This window comes from Ursus americanus, chromosome 6 (genome assembly GCF_024610735.1).
Source record: "Ursus americanus isolate L20-20 chromosome 6, mUrsAme1.1.p, whole genome shotgun sequence".
Classification (NCBI taxonomy): domain Eukaryota; kingdom Metazoa; phylum Chordata; class Mammalia; order Carnivora; family Ursidae; genus Ursus; species Ursus americanus.
Window position 1 is genome coordinate 5,444,392 of NC_142132.1, and position 19,034 is coordinate 5,463,425.

A 19,034-nucleotide genomic window follows, 5' to 3' on the forward strand; every position below is an offset into this window, starting at 1 on the left:
CAGGTCATGATCTCAGGGTTGTGAGATCGAGCCCCATGCTGGGCTCCATGCTTATGGAGTCTGTTTGAGATTCTCTCTCTACCTCTCCCTCTGCCCCTCCTGCCCATGTTGTCTCTCTTTCTCACACAAATAAATAAGTAAAATCTTTTTAAAAGAAATAAATTAAAATAATCTTGGAAATTGGAAGGAGAACATGGTAGCATATAGACTATATAGCAATGGGAAAAGTAGCTTATCAAAGACATCTTCTGGTTGAAGCCACTGGACCTAGTACAATATATGTCATCTTTTTGGAAGAAGGAATGGGGCAGCAGATATTTTGTATCCCTTGGTTTTGAGAAGTTTAATAATAGGAGTTAAACATTCGTTAGTATTGTAGTAATAACTAATTGTAGTAATAATTAATTTTTCAGAAGAAAGAAATGAACGAACCACCAATGGAGAAAAATCACAAATGAGTCCTATTTACAAGTAGATGAAAAAAGTAGAAAGAGTCAAGTAACATCCTGGGGAAGACTGTGTGGGAAGTGCCAGTCAGGCCAGGAGTCTAGTCTCTAGATGGATGGAAGTGCATTAAGGAGGTGGCTTGGTAAGCTCAGAAGGAATTCTACAGGTCTGCCAGTCCTTGGGTAGAATCTTACCATGTGGAGGATGAGAAAACAAAGAAACAATATACAGGGCTGGGGTGTGGTGTGCATTCTTTTAACCAGGAGAATGAAGGTAGCCAAGAACAAAGGTCTTGGTCAATGTACTTCAGCACACACTCGGTGTTTTGTTACTATGCATGTTTCTTCAGATCACTTGATATAACTGCCATCTGTCACTCAATATATTCCTAAAAACTCTATAGCTCATTCTAGCCTTGCTTATTTAAAAATATACCGGCCATACTGAAATCTGAGGATTGCTGCTTCAATGATCACTATGCTCTGTCAACCTTATATCTTATTCATTTTATGGAAAAGACAAGAGTTGCTTAGCATCATAGCCACATTTGTTGCACCTAAATGGAGCTTCTGAGCTTTGTACTGATTAAGATTTTCATAAATGTCTTCTCATGGTGGTAGATTCTTTGTAAATAAATTGGCTTCCAAGACTGAGTTGACCAGCTAAGAGTAAAAAAAAAAAAAAAAAAAAAAAACCATAAACAACAACAACAACAAAAAGCCCACAACCTCCTGCTTGACGTGACAATGAAATGTGTATGTTAAAAACAGCGTCAAAACCATATGGTCCAGTCCACTCTATCTTGAGGGATGGTCTGTGCACTCAGGAAAAGGTTTATGCAACAGAAAAAGAATGGGGTCTTCAAGGAGAACCTGGGAGAAGACAGACTGCACTGGGGCTCCTCCAGATGTCCCAGGCAAGTTACTGTAGGTAACGTATCATGCAGGTACAGAGCTAATCTCATGTGGCTTGGAAGGAATCATGAACTGGGGAGACTCAGAAACTCGCCATCCTGATGCCCTGTATGAGCACGAATAGATACAGGACAACAGAGGCTGCCTCTTCTAAGGTTGCTCTTCTTGCTCCCAACATCAAGCAACAAGGATAGGAGCCCACCCAGAGACTATGATAAAGGCTGGACCAACTACACCCTGAGGAACTACCAATCTGATCACAGATAAGAGTTCACACACACACACACACACACACACACACACACAAAAGAAGAAGAAAAAGGTATGAAAACTTCATGAGCACAACACTGCATTTTTGCTTATTTATTTTGCATAGTTCGTTTACATTTATTTGTGTTTGTTTATCCATATAATTGTATTTTATCTTGTTCCATATGGCATTTGAAGTGAATTCAGTATTCAGAATGTATTACTCATATAGTGGATGTGAAATAGTTTAAGAACAGAGCGAGTGATGGATTTCTAAAAGACAACTCCTTAATCAGCACCAGAGTGGTGGACAGCTCCCTGCTTGGGCTCTTGCTTACAGATTAGGAGTTGTTGCTTAACTCCTGGGCCCTTATCAGTAACTTCAGAGAATTACTCTTTTCCAATTATACATTTTTAAGCTGATGGCTCTGAAGCCTCTCAGAGGAATCAAACTTGCTAACCAACAGTTCTAAGCACATGGTAGGTGTTCAACAAATTATAATGGAATGGAAACAGATATAATTAAGAAACTGAAATTGAGTTCACCCTCCTAGACTCAATAAGCCCTTTCTAAAAGGCTGTGCTGTTTTAACAGATAGTCTTTTCAAATGCTCATATAATGAATGATATAGAGCAATATATAGAATGAGGTATGAAAAAGGTATGGGACTTCACAGATAAAGATTAAAATTATTTCAAAAATAGAAGAGGAGAAAATGATTTCACATTCCACGGTTATTTCAAGAACCAGCCTTTGGGGTTCAAAGCTTAGAAGTGATCAGCATGACTACTACCTAATTAAAGTCTCCAGGAATGCTATATGTGTGGTACATTACCTGACTGTGTCACATGAAGGCACCAAACCCAGTTTTTCTTTCTGTACAACATCCCTCAAGTTAACAAAACTACTATAGAGCAGCTCTGGGTTTGTGATCCTTTCAATAAAGAGAAATATCTCTCCATTTTCCACAATGGAGAAGCTCAAGAGATTTTATTTTGATTTGTTTATGGATCAAAGCATTAAGAAGGTATATTTTATTATAAATCTGTATTAAACATATAGCTATTCTTTCTACAAGCAGAAGTTGATAGAGTGATTTTAAGAAATATAAATTTTATATCTGGGATTAATCACAACAAAAATAGTCTGAAAATCTGACTTCAATATTTCCTAATAACTAGTCCCATTGGTATCTGAGCCTTTGCCCTCAGATTTCCAAGGGCTGCTGTAACTAATGTTTCTACCATTAAAAAGGAGAGTTTCACTCTGCTTGGTAACTGGAAGAATCATTCACCTTGAAAATAAGAATGAGGAAAATAATTTAAGCTCTCTAGGCCTACATTTTGAAGAAGCTCTGTATTGTTCAAAATGGAACACAAATGAAGTTTTATGAGGGTGACGAACACCATCTAAAAGGAGCCTGCTTGCTATATTGAAAGAGCGAGCCATGGGAATGGCCAGAAAATGAGGGAATGGCACACTTCCCATTCCCACTCACTGCTAGATTCCAACCATCAGGGGGAAATAAAAAAACCCAAAATAAAAAACAAACAAAGGGGTGCCAATGAATAGCGAGCTTAAAACAACGTAATCCACCAAGAGTATTAAACTACCGTCAAGATTATAAAGGGATTATCTTGCCACTAAGTCTTCAAATCTTTACTCTCCAAATCTTTTTTTTTTAAAGATTTGTATTTATTTATTTGACAGAGAGACAGCCAGGGAGAGAGGGAACACAAGCAGGGGGAGTGGGAGAGGAAGAAGCAGGCTCCCAGCAGAGGAGCCTGATGTGGGGCTCGATCCCAGAACGCTGGGATCACGCCCTGAGCCGAAGGCAGACGCTTAACGACTGAGCTACCCAGGCACCCCTACTCTTCAAATCTTATACTACCTTCCAAAACCAAGAAAATTTAAGACACAATGGTAAGTACGTAGTAAGCTCTAAAGAAAATCTGTCGGTTGGTTTGGTCATTTTCAATATGGGAGTATGGAAAGGTCAGTTCCTTTCCATAGAAATGATACAGTGTTAATTGGAATGAGCTATCCCAAAGGTCTCCAGTTCAGAGCCACGGTGGAAAGGAGCCCATGTGGGTGAGAGCATGTGTTCCAGAAGCTCTCTCACCTTAACTCAAAGGCATCTTGCAAGTATGTCCAATGCTCTTGTCTAATATGAAAGTTAATGCTGTCTCAGGTTGATTCCTTTTTTCCCCAATTGCTATAACATTAATGTAAAACATTTTTGTGGGCACAAATCCTAAACCTTGGTGTCCCAGTGTTTATTTTAATTTAATTACATTAAAACTTTTCATTTCTGTAATAGGATTTAAGCTTTAATTTTCACAGCTTTTGTCAGATATGTAGGCAACAATATAATCACAGGGGAACAAAGCTACAAATGCACAAATTATGAAGCTCTGACCTTTCTGTCTCTTTGCATCTTGCTTTGAAAATCTGCTCACTCCACACCACAGATTATATGCAAGAGTCATCTTTTTGTGAAGCACATAATCTATTTAACCAGCTTTCAAGTAGTCAAGTCACATCGCGAGACAACGCTTGGAAGCCATTACCGCCCATTCATTGGCTCTCGTGCACAGCATGCTAAGGAGTCGGACGCCCTTCGCCTCCGTTCAGGAGCAGGAGCAGGAACATCCAAAGTGGAATGGAGACACCAGCCTGGGGACCAGCCCCTCTGCACATCCTCCCTTTCCCGAAACAAAGTCATTCACTCTTTGAATACCACCGTCTTTGTGAAAAGTCATCCTAATGACATGCTGTGGTGACTGGGATTTGCTTCAAAATATCTGGGGGAGGAGCACAAAGATAAAAACACGACCAACCAGGACTTGCCACCTTTGGAAGCCCAGTGAGGAATCCACAGGCTCTTCTCTCCATTTTTCTCTACTATTTAAACTTTTCATAATTTTAACAAAATCTATCTTGAATCCAGAGGTAGAGGTCAACTAACCCCCTCCCCCACCTCACATTTCCACAAAACTGAGAAAGAACCAAATCAGGAGCAAAAAGATGATCTTGATTTTATAAAACTGCTCAGAGATGACCCTCCACAGCTTAAGTCACTCACGAGTCTTCATCTTCCATCTCTCCTTATGTTATTCCTCCTCAAAGAGAACTCTGTCCATGACCAATCCATTCAGAGCCAAGAGTACGAAAGACAGCCAGCTTCCCTGTGCACACACACAACCTCTCCTCCCCTAAATCAACTGAACTACAAACGTACGCAGCTGACCACGCTTCCTTCTCTGTGATGCTCCCCGAGAGAAGTGCTGGACATGCCTGAGGCCAGGCACTGTCCCAGGAGCCAGTGATCGAGCAGCAACAACATGAAAAAGAAGGCCATGCTCAGGGAGCTCCCATGCAAGGGAGAGACCACAGAGAACAAGCAAGCCAAAAAGAAAAAAATATGCCATGATTTCATTTGGTTGGGAGTGGCAGGAGCAGGCCTGGGGCGGAGTGGCTGGGGTGTTCCCTGCAGCATGATCAAACCAGCTCTCCGGGGAAGCTCCCTGTAACATTTTTCTTTACTTGATCCATGTCTACTGACTTAGCTCATACTTGACATGGTACTTACCCACCCCGATGAGGGCAAGATCTTATCTACCATTTTTCTACTAAATCCTCCACAAAAATGAGAGTCAAGGCTAACACTGATCAACTGTGCCTTAAATGCAAGATGCAAATCTCAGCACTATACATACATTCACCTTCCAAATGTAGGAAGTAGGCAACAAGAACAGGGCGGGTGAGGAGGCTGAAGCCAGGAAGGTAACTTGTCGAAGGTCACTGAGTTAGCAGGTAGTAGAGGCAGGATTTGAACCCAGGCAGTCTGACCATAAAGCCCACGCACTCAGTCCTATTGTGAACCACCAGCCCTCATCACAGAGAGGACTTCAGAAATACATAGTTCTTTATTAATGAGGAAGTAAAATCATTTGTAGGAGAAATGATGCAAACAAGTCATTCTTTTTTTTTTTTTTTTTTAAACAAATCAGAGTTTAAGGAGAAGGCCACGCGCTCAAAGTCAAGTCTGACGGTGCTGACAGGCAAACACGCGCTCTGAGTAGTCAAGTCTCCAGGGGTCTGGTGCACTGGCTTTATTGGCAGACTATGTGGCAGACATCCACCATGGCCAACAGGTCCACCCCAGCTCCTGAAAAGCGTTCTTAGACCTGGGAGAGACCTCTATATTAGGAGCTGTGCCTCCCCCATACAGAAGTCAGGCCAAGTCCACCACCACTCTGACAACTGTAAGGCAGATGATATCCCAGATTCTGCTGAGAGCCCTGACTCAACTGGCAACAAGCGGTGGGCGGGACAGCTCTGTGAAGAGCTCCCATTTCCTTCCACCAGGGTGGTGGCTGCAGAAGGAACAGGAATCTCAAGGCCCTGATCCAGAAGCAGCACGGCAGCTGGGACACCAATGAGTGGACAATGACAGTGACAGCAGCTGCGATGCCCTCACCAGTTGGGGTCAGAAACCCTCTTTGCCAAAACACACGTGTCCTGCTATCGCCGAGCACACTCAGCTGCACACGTCCTCCGTTTCCATGCACTTCCGAGGATACAGAAGCAGCAAGCAGGAAAACAAGGCTGAAACAACAGGGCACTGCAAGCCTCAGCACTACTGGGACCCGCGCCTGGCCAAGGAAGGCCTCTCTGCAGAGAAGCAACTCCAGTGTCAGCATTCACTACCAGCCTTGCTGCACACAGATCAGCTTGTCACTCCCACTGAAGGGAGACTCTTCCAACTATGGAATGTATTCGATATTGGGGGAACAAGGAAAGCAATGCTTTACAGCAAAGCAACTAAGTGAGTCCCTTCTGTGAGTGAGGCAACCCACATGCCGGTGAGCAAAGACAGAGCCTGGAGCCCCCACTGGGGAACCTGGAGGAGCCACACGGCCATGCACCCAGACCACATCCTTGAGAGAATGTTTATACAGGCGAGCAGCTTCCGTGGCTTCTGCAGCGAACTCTGGTTACATCCGGTTCTAGAACTCGGGACGCGTGGGGCGGTAGGCTGACTGGCTCTACTGGGATCAGGAAGAACATATAGACCAGGACCATTGTTATAAATTAACAAGAACTGGAACAAAGCAGGAAAATCAGGGCCATCACACCTCACCAGAAAATACTGCGGCTTCAACACCTGATACCAAACATGGCACAGAATATTTTGCATAAGTAATGACATCTTTGTGAGAACAGACCAACTGGAAGACTTCCACAGATTCGCCTTTCCTGACAAGGAGGTAAGACGGCTGTAGGCTGCCCTGAAGAAGCAAGGAGCCTGCAGATGAGAAAAATCAGGGTTGTCTTCGCAATCTGAGAAAAATCAGAGTAGTCTTCGTGAACCCTTCCCAGAAAGATTCTTGACACTCAAAGCCCCCCCCCCGGGGGGGGGGGGCATTTTCACATTGGACATTGGACAATGTATTCTGAAACACTTCCGACAGCCCGTGTGCATCTGGAAGTGAGTTTGGGCTGCCAGTAGTGGCTTAAGACAAGGCTACTGACTGGGCAGCTGGGCAGCTGCTTCTAAGACACGGGGCTTCGGGTGAACTGTGGCTCTTGGCGCACACGATCAGTCTCGATTCACATATTTCACACGACCTCATTTTCCATGTTGGGTGCAGCTTGCTATGAAAATGTAGTCCCTAAATTTATACTTAAAAAGATTCTAGGTTAATAATTAACAGCATTTTGCAAAAAATTCCAAAACAGGACTTGAGGCAGTCTTTGATAAAAGACTTAGAGAACAAGAGTGAAAACAGAAACGGGGCACAGTAAAGAAGAAGAAAAACACAATCACCACATACCCAGGCCGACAAAATTACCAAAAATAAATAGGAAGAGTCCCTTCCAGCTTTCTACTAGCTAAGGAAATTAAGTTTCAATAGAAGAAAACATTCCCTTGAAATATATTCTTAAAAGAAGTTCTATTTTAAATATTTTTAATTGAACCACTTATGTTTTAGGTCCTTATTCAAATAGAGCTAAGTGATATGTGGCACAAAGTTTACAACAGAAATTATGCAATACAGGAAAGAAGGTCTTCCCTATATCAACAGTCAGTGAAAGTCAAGTACGATCAACACACTGACAATTGTTATTAATTGATAATTGTTCATTCAGTGAAGTGGTTCAAGTTGGTGGTGGTGTGTGTGTCGGGGTTCGATGGTTAGGAGAAGGAACATTAATAACCCACCTGATACAATCCAAATAGAAAACTCTCAGGGGACTTTACTTGTTCTGGTATAAAATGTAATAAATATGGAAGGAAACAATGAAGCAGCAGTCCCCACCCATCACCCCATCATCATGCCCTCTTGAACCCCATAGTTTCACGAAGCTTTAGAAGACACCTGGAGAATGAATAATTCAAGACCCAGCCCTCCAATGAGACCCTGAAGAATGGACAGTTGGGATTGTTAGCTAAAGGAGATTCATGTGCTTTGAATCCCAACCAATGGCAATGGAGCTGACTTTCATTTATGCAAGTGAGCAATGGGCTTGTGGTCCAGAGAGAGATATTGGGAGGGGCTGCAGAAACCCACTCACTTCTTGGTTTGCTGGTTTCTCTCAAAAAGAAACACTCTCACTCAAATGAAGTCTTAACATTTTCTCTTAACAGAAGCCTTGGCTGTAAGTTTAGACTCTAGTGCAGTGATAAAGTTCAATCAAGAAATCAGTTTAAAACCAGCAGGAGAGCACAGCGTCCAGGAGCCCAGAAGGTAAGAAGGACTAATCTGACATACACTGAGTTCTCGGTGCAGCCAGGAGCTCAATAGGAAATCCCCAGACAGCCTTCTCCATCCACACATGAGGACAAGAGAAAACAAATGCAACAGCCGAAGTCTGGACACAAATAGAAGAGTAAGAATCTGTGCCTCTCAGTCAGAATGTCACTCAAAGGTCCCCACATCTGCCTCCACTAAATGAGAAAGGCTGTGGAATTATGCAAAGATTTTAAGCTTTCAATAAAACTGCTTGACAAGTGTAAAATATTAATTCAATCTGTCCAAATAGAAAGAAAATGATTAATAAAAAGGGTAGGGAGATAATGTGGGGGAAATAGAAGGTGTTCCTCAGGATAAATGAGTTGAGGAATCATTAAAATTCTTATTACTTTGAGGAAACCCTGTCAAAGAATGCAAAGTTCAGGAAAAGACAGAACCATTATTTTTAAATTAAAAGAAAACTTGACACTTTTCTTTGCAATCATCTGAATGGAAGCAGGTGATTGCCTCCCCAGGATAGACAATCACACAACTTAAAGGCTACAATGTACGCTGATTATCTTAGGGCTCTGGTGTACACCTGAATTACAAACTATGAGGTTTTCCCCTTCATCTTTCAGTGATTACTCCACTGTATGTCAATTACCATTCTCTTGTAGGGGCTAAATCTTCCTGTCTTGTAATGGAGCTGTTTTAATTGGTTGCTACCTCCACTCCTGTTGGCACGGAGGAGAGAATTCAGAAGGGACAAGGCCTATAGACAATGAATAATGTGACAATTTCTTAATTCTCAGGGTTCCACTCACCGTGCTGTGTGAAGAGGTCACTGTGAATGATTTCAATCAAGCAATACAGCTTCTGAATGGTCAGCAAACCCATGGGAACATTTAGGATGAAATCAGTAAACATTTTGCTATAATGAAAAACACAAGCGAAAAGAGTTTAGGGACATACAGCAAAATGATCCACCGTGTTCAAGACGGTACGAAGACGCAAGGTCATTAAATGGTGACTGAGCTCTACCAGAATGTTGGAGAATGCCTATTACCCAATATGGGCCAAAATCTCATCCAACAAATTGATGCTTTAAAATGTTATTTTTCACTTCATACACACTCAAATGGCTATAATCCAAAACAGAGGCAACAACAAGTGTTGGCTAGGATATGAAGACACTGAAACCCTCACATCATGCTGGTGGCAAAGCAAATTGGTGCAGCCACTTTGGAAAAATGCTGGATATTTCCTGAAAATGTTAAAACCCAGTTACCATATGATCCAGCATTTCCACTCCCAGGTACACATACTGAAGAGAAATGAAAACACATATCCAACACACAACCTGGTACATGAATGACAGCAACGTTATTCTTCATACTCAGGGAGGAAAAACCCAGATGCTCGTCACCTGAGCAGTGAATAAACAAGATATAGTATACCCATAAAATTCATCCACAGCAAGGAGTGAAGTTCTGACGCATGCTACAACACAGATGAACCTTGAAAACATCATGCCAAGGAAAAGAAGCCAGACACAAAAGGCCACATATTGTATAGTTTCATTCATATAACATGTCTGGAAAAGGCAGAGCTATAGATACAGACAGGAGATTTGTGGTTGTCTAGGGCCGGGGTGGGGACAGAAAATGACTGTTGATGAGCACCAGGGATCTGATGGGGTGATGACACTGCCCCACAATTGGATCATGATGACAAGCACACAACTCTAAATATACTGACTGCCATTTACTTAAACACTCTAAAACTGGTGAACTTTATATACGTGAATTATTCTCACTAGAGATTTTTTTTTAAACTTTACTTTTACAAACAGTCAATAAAACTACAAAGGAGTCTTAGAAGAAGGGCTCCTGTTAGCAACAAAGAAAAACCTTTCACCAATCATATCAGCAAGGTTCTGGAAAATAATAATTCCACGTATTGGCAAAGTTTGGGAAAACAGATACCAACATACTTTGGCAGAAGGTTGCTTTGACCTTTAGAGGGCAACTGGATAATATTTATTAAAAATCTTTTAAGAAAATCCAAAAAAAAGAAAAAGAAAATGTAAGACCTTGTAATCCTACATCACTGTTTAGCCTAATGATATTGATAAGGACAAGATACTACAATTAGGCAACAAAAGAATTTAGCCTAGCATACTGCATAATAATAAAAACTGAACAGAACTTAGCACCCATGTAGCACAGAGGCCTGTTCACTGTAATCAAAAAGCCAGGCTGGCCTTGAAGCACTACCACTGAGCAGCTCAGTTCTCAGGGACAAGTTACTTAGCATAAAAGTGGGCTAATAACAGAACCAATGTCATACCACTGTTGCAAAGATTAATTGAACAATACATGGAAAGTGCTTTGTATGGAGCCTCTTCTGTATGGAGAAAGCACATAATCGATGTCAGCGCCTACTGCTGCTACTTAAATAAATGATGGGCCAGCACAGGATCGAACACCATGGAAGTTATTAAAAATCATGATGTAGAAGATTACTCCACAATGTGGGAAAACAAGAGATCTTATGCGCAGAAGCTGATTGTAAAATAAAGAATACGATTGTGTTGAATTTTTTAGGGGAATACGTGTGTACACATGCATGTGTATATATGTGCATGTGTGCAAATCCAGATCCTTCTAGTTGTTTTTAGGCAGTGGAATTAAGTTTGATTTATTCTCCTCTCTGATCTCTTCTGTTTTATCAAAACATCAATCAATTTTCTAAAAAGGAAAAAATACATACATGATTTACAAGGTCATTAAAAAAAAAAAAAAAGTAGTAGATAAGGTGGGGAGCCTGGGTGGCTCAGTTGGTTAAGCAACTGACTCTTGGTTTTGGCTCAGGTCATGATCTCCTGGGTTGTGAGTTCGAGTCCTGTATCGGGCTCCATGCTCAGTGGGGAGTCTGCTTGAGATTCTCTCCTTCTGTCCCTCCCTGCACTAGCACTCACGCTTTCTCTCTAGTAAATAAATTATATCAGTAGATAAGGTGTTGAAGCAGCACACAGGAATGCACAAAGAGACAAGGGACCAAGAGCAGACTGCCCTGGCCCAGGAAAAGGGGGTCTTCCTTGGATCTTCAAGCCCTGGTGCCAGCACTCACTGTGAACAAGGACACTGCCCCACTAACTGTTTAGAGTCGGATCTCCATGCCCTGTAAGGACAGGCCCAGAGTATGGACCACCCAACCAGAGCATCCCCCCACTTGCTCTGTTCTCCAGACTTGAAACTGTCAAACAAGAACCTTCATGGGAAGCACCTGGAAGTCATTAAAACCAAATGGCCGGGCCCCACCCTCCATTCCTAACTCAAAAGATCTGGGAAGGGGCCTGAGATTCAGCATTTTCTAACAAGTCCCCACGGGCTGCTTATATCTTCTGTGACAGCCATGCTGCAGGGGTGGGCCACTCCAAAGACCCAGGGCAGACATGCTGCCGATGGGCCTGTTCACATCTCCTTTTCTCGTCTAAGGCGTGCTAAGCCATGCCCCTCATTGTCAGTACCCATGAGCAGAAAATAATGTGTCTGTGCAGGACACTAAATCCTTGGGCACATCAGAAACCTGATGATTCTGGAGGAGAGGACTCACCCGAAAGCCCCTCACCCTTCACCTCCCAGGAATGAGCAACCAACAACGGACATAAAGAACGGGAGGGATGAGCATTTTTTATTCCATTTAACCACTCAGGGGACACATGGACCTTTACTAATATTTAGATGGGCTTTTTGGCTGCTAAAAACGGTGCCATCCCCTGCAGGTAGTTTATGGTGTCAAATGTTAAATCAAAAGCAGACAAGAGCTGTGCTTTAGATGTCTGGGGTTGAAAACGCTGCACGTCCCAATGGCACTCAACAGTCTGGTAGAACACAGGGCATCTACACATCACACAAGCAGGACTGGGCTCAGCAGCCAAGGCCCGAAAAACAGATGCAGAAAGGAAGGATTAGGTCCCCAGCCTCACTCCTTGGTCTGAAAGCCCAACAACCAGCTTCCTTGAGGTTTGCTGTAGTTTTGTTAATATTATCTTAGGTGACAACTCCTGATGGTTCTGCCTGACGGCTGGTCCAACAGTTAGGAGCACATGAAGAGCGGCTGCCCATACTGAGGGGCAGGGGAGGGGAGTGAGCAGTAAATCTCTGGTGTCAGATACTTTAGGTGCTGAAAAAATGAAAACCCAACCACCACATAGTGAAATTCAACCTTGAAAGAATACAAAGTGCCAAATTTGTATGATCTACCCACTGAGCTATAAGCAATCCTCTAAAGAAAATTCTGTGTTGATGGATGGATGGTGTCTTTTTCATATGAAGTCCTAATTAGGGAAGTGTCATAGACACCACAACCAGCACGTGTTTGTTCTAGAATGATCCAGGGCACTGATGTCTGCCAACATAAGACTGAGCCTTGAGCTTCTCATAACCTCCCTGCACAGAAAGGAGGCAAAGTGAAGGACGTGGGAAGCCTGCCCCTTGGGTGCTTCCTTACCTGAGCTCTTTGGGATCGAACACCAATTTCACATCGTTGACAATAGTTGGCAAGTACTTCAACGCCGCCCCCTGCAAACCAAGAGCAAAGAATGCTGAGCCTAGTGCAGTCTGGCAAATTTTAATACAAATCTGTAATTACTACAGACATAGCGAGAAAGGAAAGATCACTTTCTAGATGAGACGATGAGATCACCAAACACAACAAAAATAGAGCAAAGAAAAAACCCCTGATCCACAAACAATGGTGATTTGTTACATGGTTATCTTGACACATAATAATTTAACAGAGGCCAACAGATTTTGCCTGCTGACCGAATGCCTATACTGCACTAAGCTTTTGTGTGATTTTCCTGTCTTAACCCTAATGAAGCCACAGCGGATGAAGATCTGTGTCCCTCAGAATAATCCCCTACCATTCAAATCACTGCAATTCCTTCACATTCAACATCTAAACTGATTGTCTTGGGTGCCTGGGTGGCTCAGTCGGTTAAATGTCTGCCTTGGGCTCAGGTCATGATCCCGGGGTCCTGGGTTCGAGGTCCACATCGGGCTCCCTGGTCAGTGGGGAGTCTGCTTCTCCCTCTCCCTCTCCCTCTGCCTGCCACTACCCGTGCTTGTGCTCTCTCCCTCTCTCTGTGTGTCAAATAAATAAATAAAATCTTTAAAAAATAAAAATAAAAAATAAAATGATTGTGTTTGTTCCACTCCAAAACTGTTTTCTGTCTATCCGTGCATCCCTTAATTAGGAATCCGTTTTGCTTCAGTAAACTTATCTCTTATATTCATATTCTGTATCTTCCAGAAAATCCACGATCTGAAAAAATAAGAGTGATGGTAATCATGACAGGTCCTACTACCTGCTATGTGCCGTGCTAGGACCCTTGTATATTGTATCTTTCATTCCAACAGACCTCTGACAGGGAGCTGACTGTTGGACAGCAAGGGAACTGCCAGCAGACATAATTACTCTGCCCCTGATCACACCGTGAGAACTGAACAGAGACAGAATCAAAACCCAGTTCAGTGGGCAGCCTGAGCCCCAGCCCCCTCAGCTGAGCCCTGATGGGGAAAGTTTGTGGATTTTCAGTGTTCTGACCATGGTGGGCCCCCCTATAGCTGTGACTCTATGTAACTCCTTGTACCAGGCTGGGGTACACCTCCCAGAATGAAATAGGGAAATAATGCTCATGCCAAGGACATCCTAAGGTTGCATTAAAGTTCAAAATTAAGCTGAAAGGAGAACAGGATAACACTTTGAACACTGGAAAATACTACACTTACTGCATAAACAATTGTTAGCATTATTTTCTGAAAGCACAAAGGTAGTGTTTAAAAAAAAAAAATCAAAATGGAGTCACTTGTGCTAAACTCCATATCAGCAAACCAAGGCTTCCTACCTAAACAAACTGCAGTTTCAGCCTTTCCCAGGAATATAAGATTAAACTACTCGATCTGGAGGGGTGCCAGGGTGGCTCAGGCAGTTAAGTGTCTGCCTTTGGCTCAGGTCAGGATCCTGCGGTCCTGAGATCCAGCCGTGTGTCCTGCTCCCTGCTCAGCAGGGAATCTGCTTCTCCCTCTCCCTCTGCTGCTACCCCTGCTGTGCTCTTTCACTCTCTCTCTTTCTCTGACAAATAAATAAATAAAATCTTAAAACACACACACACACACACACACAACTACTCAATCTGGAACTTCCTGGTCAGCACTACTGAGGTAATCCACCTGACAGCTTCCATCCCTCAAAGAAAGAAGAGGTAGCCTACTCTTTCCTTGTCCCTGTCCCCTTCTGCCTATAAAAGTCTCATTTTGTCCAGTTCTTCAGAGCTCCTTTCTACTTGCTCAATGGGATGCTGTCCAATTCACAAATCATTGAATGAGACCAATTAGATCTTCAAATGTACTCAGTTGAATTTTGTTTTTTGACAGCAAAAGCCCACGTTAATATAATTCCCTGAATATGTATGGTCAACCGATTTGCAGCAAAGCAACACAGGCCCCTCCCCCTCCCCACCAAATGAAACTGGTTCCATACCTGACACCCTACACGAAAATTAACTTTTAAGTGGATCATAAATCTTAAACATAAAACTTAAAACTGCACAAGTTCTAGAAGACATCTGTGATGGGCTAAGCAATGATTTCTTAGATAGGACACCACAAGCACAATTTGTAAAAGAAAAAAAAATCAATAAATTGCAGTTCATCAAAATAAAAACTTCTGCTCTTTAAAACACACTGCTAAGATAATAGAAGATGAGTCACACACTAGGAGAAAGTAATTGCAAATCACATATCTGATAAAGATTTGTATCCAGCATATCCAAAGAACACTTAAAACTCAATAATGAGAAAATAGTACCCCCCCCCATAGGCCAAAGATTTGAAAACTTTGCCAAAGAAGATATATGGATGGCAAATAAGCACTTGAAAAGAGACTCAGCATCATTATTCACCAGGGAAATGCAAATGAGAACCACAGTGAAATATCACTAACACCTATTAGAATTGCAAAAAAAAAAAAAAAAAAGACCTGACCGTATCAAGTGCTGTTGCGTGGGCTGCGGGGCTGAATGCAAAACAAGGTCGGCAACTGCAGAAAAGCACAAGGCAGTTTCTCTCGAAGGCAGACATGTACTCCCCACACAGTCCAGCAACGGTACTCCTGAGTCTTGACCCGATGAAACACAAACCTAACGCTCACACGAAACCCTGCATGTCAATGTTTACAGTAGCTTTATTTGTAATCATCAAAAACTGGAAACTACTCAAAAGTCCCTCAAGAGGTGAGTCCGTACAATGCAACACCACAGGGTAATAAAAACAAATCAAGGTTCTGTTGCACACCAGCTGGGTGAATCTCAAAGGTGCTCTGAGGAGTCAAACAAGACAAACTCAAAAGGCTGCGCACCATGTGACTGCATCTTTAAAACACTCTGGAAAAGGCACACCTACAGGGTGGAGGTGGGGGTGAAGGGCTTGTCTACACTGGGGGAAGACTTGTCTACACTGGGGGAAGGAGGAATGCAGGGGTTGATGGCACTCTACTGCATGACTGTATGAAACCATACCTTAATTTTCAAAATGAATAAAACTATGTATTACCTGGGTAGCCACGCATGGAAAAGGCCTGAGAGAATGTTCCTGATTCTCAACCCTGGTGCCCAAGAGTAAGTGGTCAATTCCAGTTACTTCAAATGAGTTCAAGTTTCCTAATTTGTAGCTTGGGAATATTCTGTCCGTGCCTGAGGCTCTTCTATCTAGACGGTCCACTCAATGGACACAATACCCCCTCAGGAGAACATGAGAAAGGTCTGCTATCCCCTTTCACAGATGACACGTAGAGGCACACAGGGAAGTCATGTGTCCGAATTCATACTGCCGGGATCTGGAGCGAGGCTGAGGACGTCCACGGTGAGCTTGAAGCCTGCCCACGACACATCACCGTGTACCTCTGTGCTGCACGGTCTTGACGATCACCGAGGCTTGTTTTCTAGGTGTTGACCCTGTCCTTCAACGCCAGCCAGATCAAGGGATCCCAAGTCCCTCCTCCGAGATCCAACTTTGAAATGTATCAAGTTACTGCAGGTTACCCCCACTTCACAAGGACGAAGCAGACAGCGGCAAACAGGCAGGCCTTTATGACCCTCTTCCACTTGCTGCCCTGGGGCGGCCAGGCACCGCATTAACCAGGCCAACTGAGCCCAGGCAGACTGAGCTCCAGAGCAGGGCCAGGGCTCCCTAGGACTTCGGCCCAACCAGAGGTCACAGCGACGCCCACAAAAAGGGGTGTGAGCCCCTGTGACCCCAAAATGCTGTCCAACACAGAACTCTGCCTAACAGACGAGATCCTATAGCCAGTGCGTCTTAGGGTACGTGGGGTTCAGAGAGAACAGAGACAACCACACACCTGCCATCAACCCGGATTAAGTGACCAAGGACAGAACAGAGGGAACGAAGAGAACGGGACTAGCAGGGACAGGCAGGCTGCCACCTTTTGTACCTGGTGTCCGTCCCTGCTCACGCTCCATGTTCTACATGGTTCTCCTCAAGCCTGGGATCCTCCCCACCCATCTTATCTCCGACTTCTGAAAAAAGCAAAATCCACCAGGACAAAGAGTGGAGCCGCCAGGAGTACCCACCCCTCTGCGCACAGCCCAGGCTGAGAGAGGGAGTGTCCAGCTCCAATGGAATGAACCCTGCCGCTGGGCTCTGCGAGGACTCCCCACCCTCTGTCACCCCTCCTCCCCCCAGGTGACTCAGTCCTCACCCCAGCTGGCCCCTTCCCTCCGCAGGTGAGGCCATGACTCTTGTGAGAAATGCCCCTGGAGCCCCAGGCCCCTCCCTCCCGTCCTGCACCGGCAGTGCCCGGGTTGTGGGCTCATGCGGCGACCACTGCCCCGCAAACCCCACCTCTACCTCTCTAGCTCCGCGTCAGCCCCACCTCATCTCCATTCCCGCCAAGGCCACCAGCCTCTTCCTAGGTGACCCTTCCCATGACCCTGCAGCGACCCCTCACCTGCCTGGCCTTCCTCCACATTCACTCCTCCCCAGCTTTCTGTGCCCACCACGCCTTGAAGGTGGGTGTGTCCTTGGAGTCCCATTCTAGTCTTCTCTCCTTCCTCCACATACCCGAGGGACCCCACCTTCCACCAAGCTACGGACCCCCTGGTGCCCACTGCCCAGGCTCACCTTCCTCTCACACGTCACACCCACACATAACGGTCCCTGCGCTCCCGTGCCTGGCTGTCCCACAGATGCCGCAGACCCCACCTGCCACAGGCCAGCCCGCCACCTCACCTTCCCGGGACACCTCAGCTCAGGGCGCCACGCGGCTGAGTCCCCAGGTCACAGTCTAGCCGGGATGCTCCCCGCTTCTTCACCGCCGCTCCGGACCGATCACAAAGCACAGTAGAGCCTCACCATGACGTGCCCATGGTTCCACCACCTTCTCTATTCCCACAGTTTCTACACCTGGTCCAGGCCCTTCTGTCTGAAGCTCCTGCCGCAGCCTCCCGACTGACCTCCCGCCTCCATGTGCACCCCTCCAGCTCGTGCCCCAGGCTGCAGCTGGAGTAGCTTTCCTGAGAGAAGATGCACATCTCGCACAGATAGTTTGATGGCATCACCCAACTCCTGGGGTACCAGCCCAACTAGCGAGCAGCCCCAGACGCTCTGGCCCCTCCTCCCCAGCGTCTCTGCTCAGCGGTCTCCACCTCCACCTGCAGAACCCCCTCCAACCAGTGGAGCCTCTCCAGCCAGCAGGCCAGTGCACGAATGTTCCCTCTTCCTAGGCCACTGCTTCTGTGCCCACTACTCCAGCTGCTGCCCCAAAACACTCAGAGTTAACCCCTGACTACTCCTCAGTCCTTAGCTCAGACATCATTTTCTCCAAGACACATGGATTCCAGGTTGGGCATCCAGAGAGACCCTTACTCTGGCCTGGAAGGGAAGGTTGGTGTATCTGGGTCCCCCAGAGCAGAGCCCCTGAGGTATGGTGGGGCTATTCCTCCTCTCTGGGTTCCCTCAAGCCCTGCCGAGGCTGGTAGACACAGCAGACACTCCGTGACATCCAGACTGACAGAGCTCTATCTAAAATCACCTCTTAATTCTCAAGACACACTCCACCTGTTTGCTTTGGGCCCACAGAAATCCCCGTCCTCGGCCAAGAGAAATGACTCTAGGCCCTCCAGTCTGATGAGCCAGCCAGAAGAGGCAGGGACTCTGACATCCACGCCACCACGGGCTCTAACTTTCCCGACCGAATAACTAGCTCTGCCCGTTTCTAATATTGGTTATTTGTCAAGAACCTCAAGTGTTTTGGTTTCTGCTCATGCCTGCAGCAAAAGGCTTCATTTCCTCTGTGGAGTTAGGCAGCTTCACGAAATTCAGGTCTCTCTCAAGGAGAAGGAGCAGCTGCTTCAAGAGCTTCCCACGGTGTAGGGCAGAGTGGGGGCTCCTGCACGGGCCAGAGACAGTGCTGGGTGGAATCTCATCAGCAGAAAGACCCCTCCAGAACAGAAAGTCACGGATACAAGAGAACCCACGCTGGCACGATGCACGGGACGCAGCACTGTACCTGGGACACGGACACAGGTCCCAGAGCCAAGCTGTCTGCACTCAAAGCTTGCCTCCAGCCCTCGCTATGTGAACCTAGGAAGATGGC

The 19,034-nt window shown here is 45.1% G+C and overlaps 1 protein-coding gene across 2 annotated transcripts in view; it reads right to left on the bottom strand.

Annotated features, from left to right (window-relative positions):
• The window catches only part of DOCK1 (dedicator of cytokinesis 1), a 495,194-nt gene that overhangs the window by 310,023 nt on the left and 166,137 nt on the right, over positions 1–19,034 (bottom strand). For both annotated transcript variants that reach the window (XM_045809510.2, XM_045809509.2), the window contains exons 24-25: positions 12,870–12,940; positions 9,179–9,285 (exon numbers count right to left, since the gene is read on the bottom strand). In XM_045809510.2, coding sequence (XP_045665466.2) covers positions 9,179–9,285; positions 12,870–12,940 — 178 coding nt within the window. The remainder of the gene's footprint in view (positions 1–9,178; positions 9,286–12,869; positions 12,941–19,034) is intronic.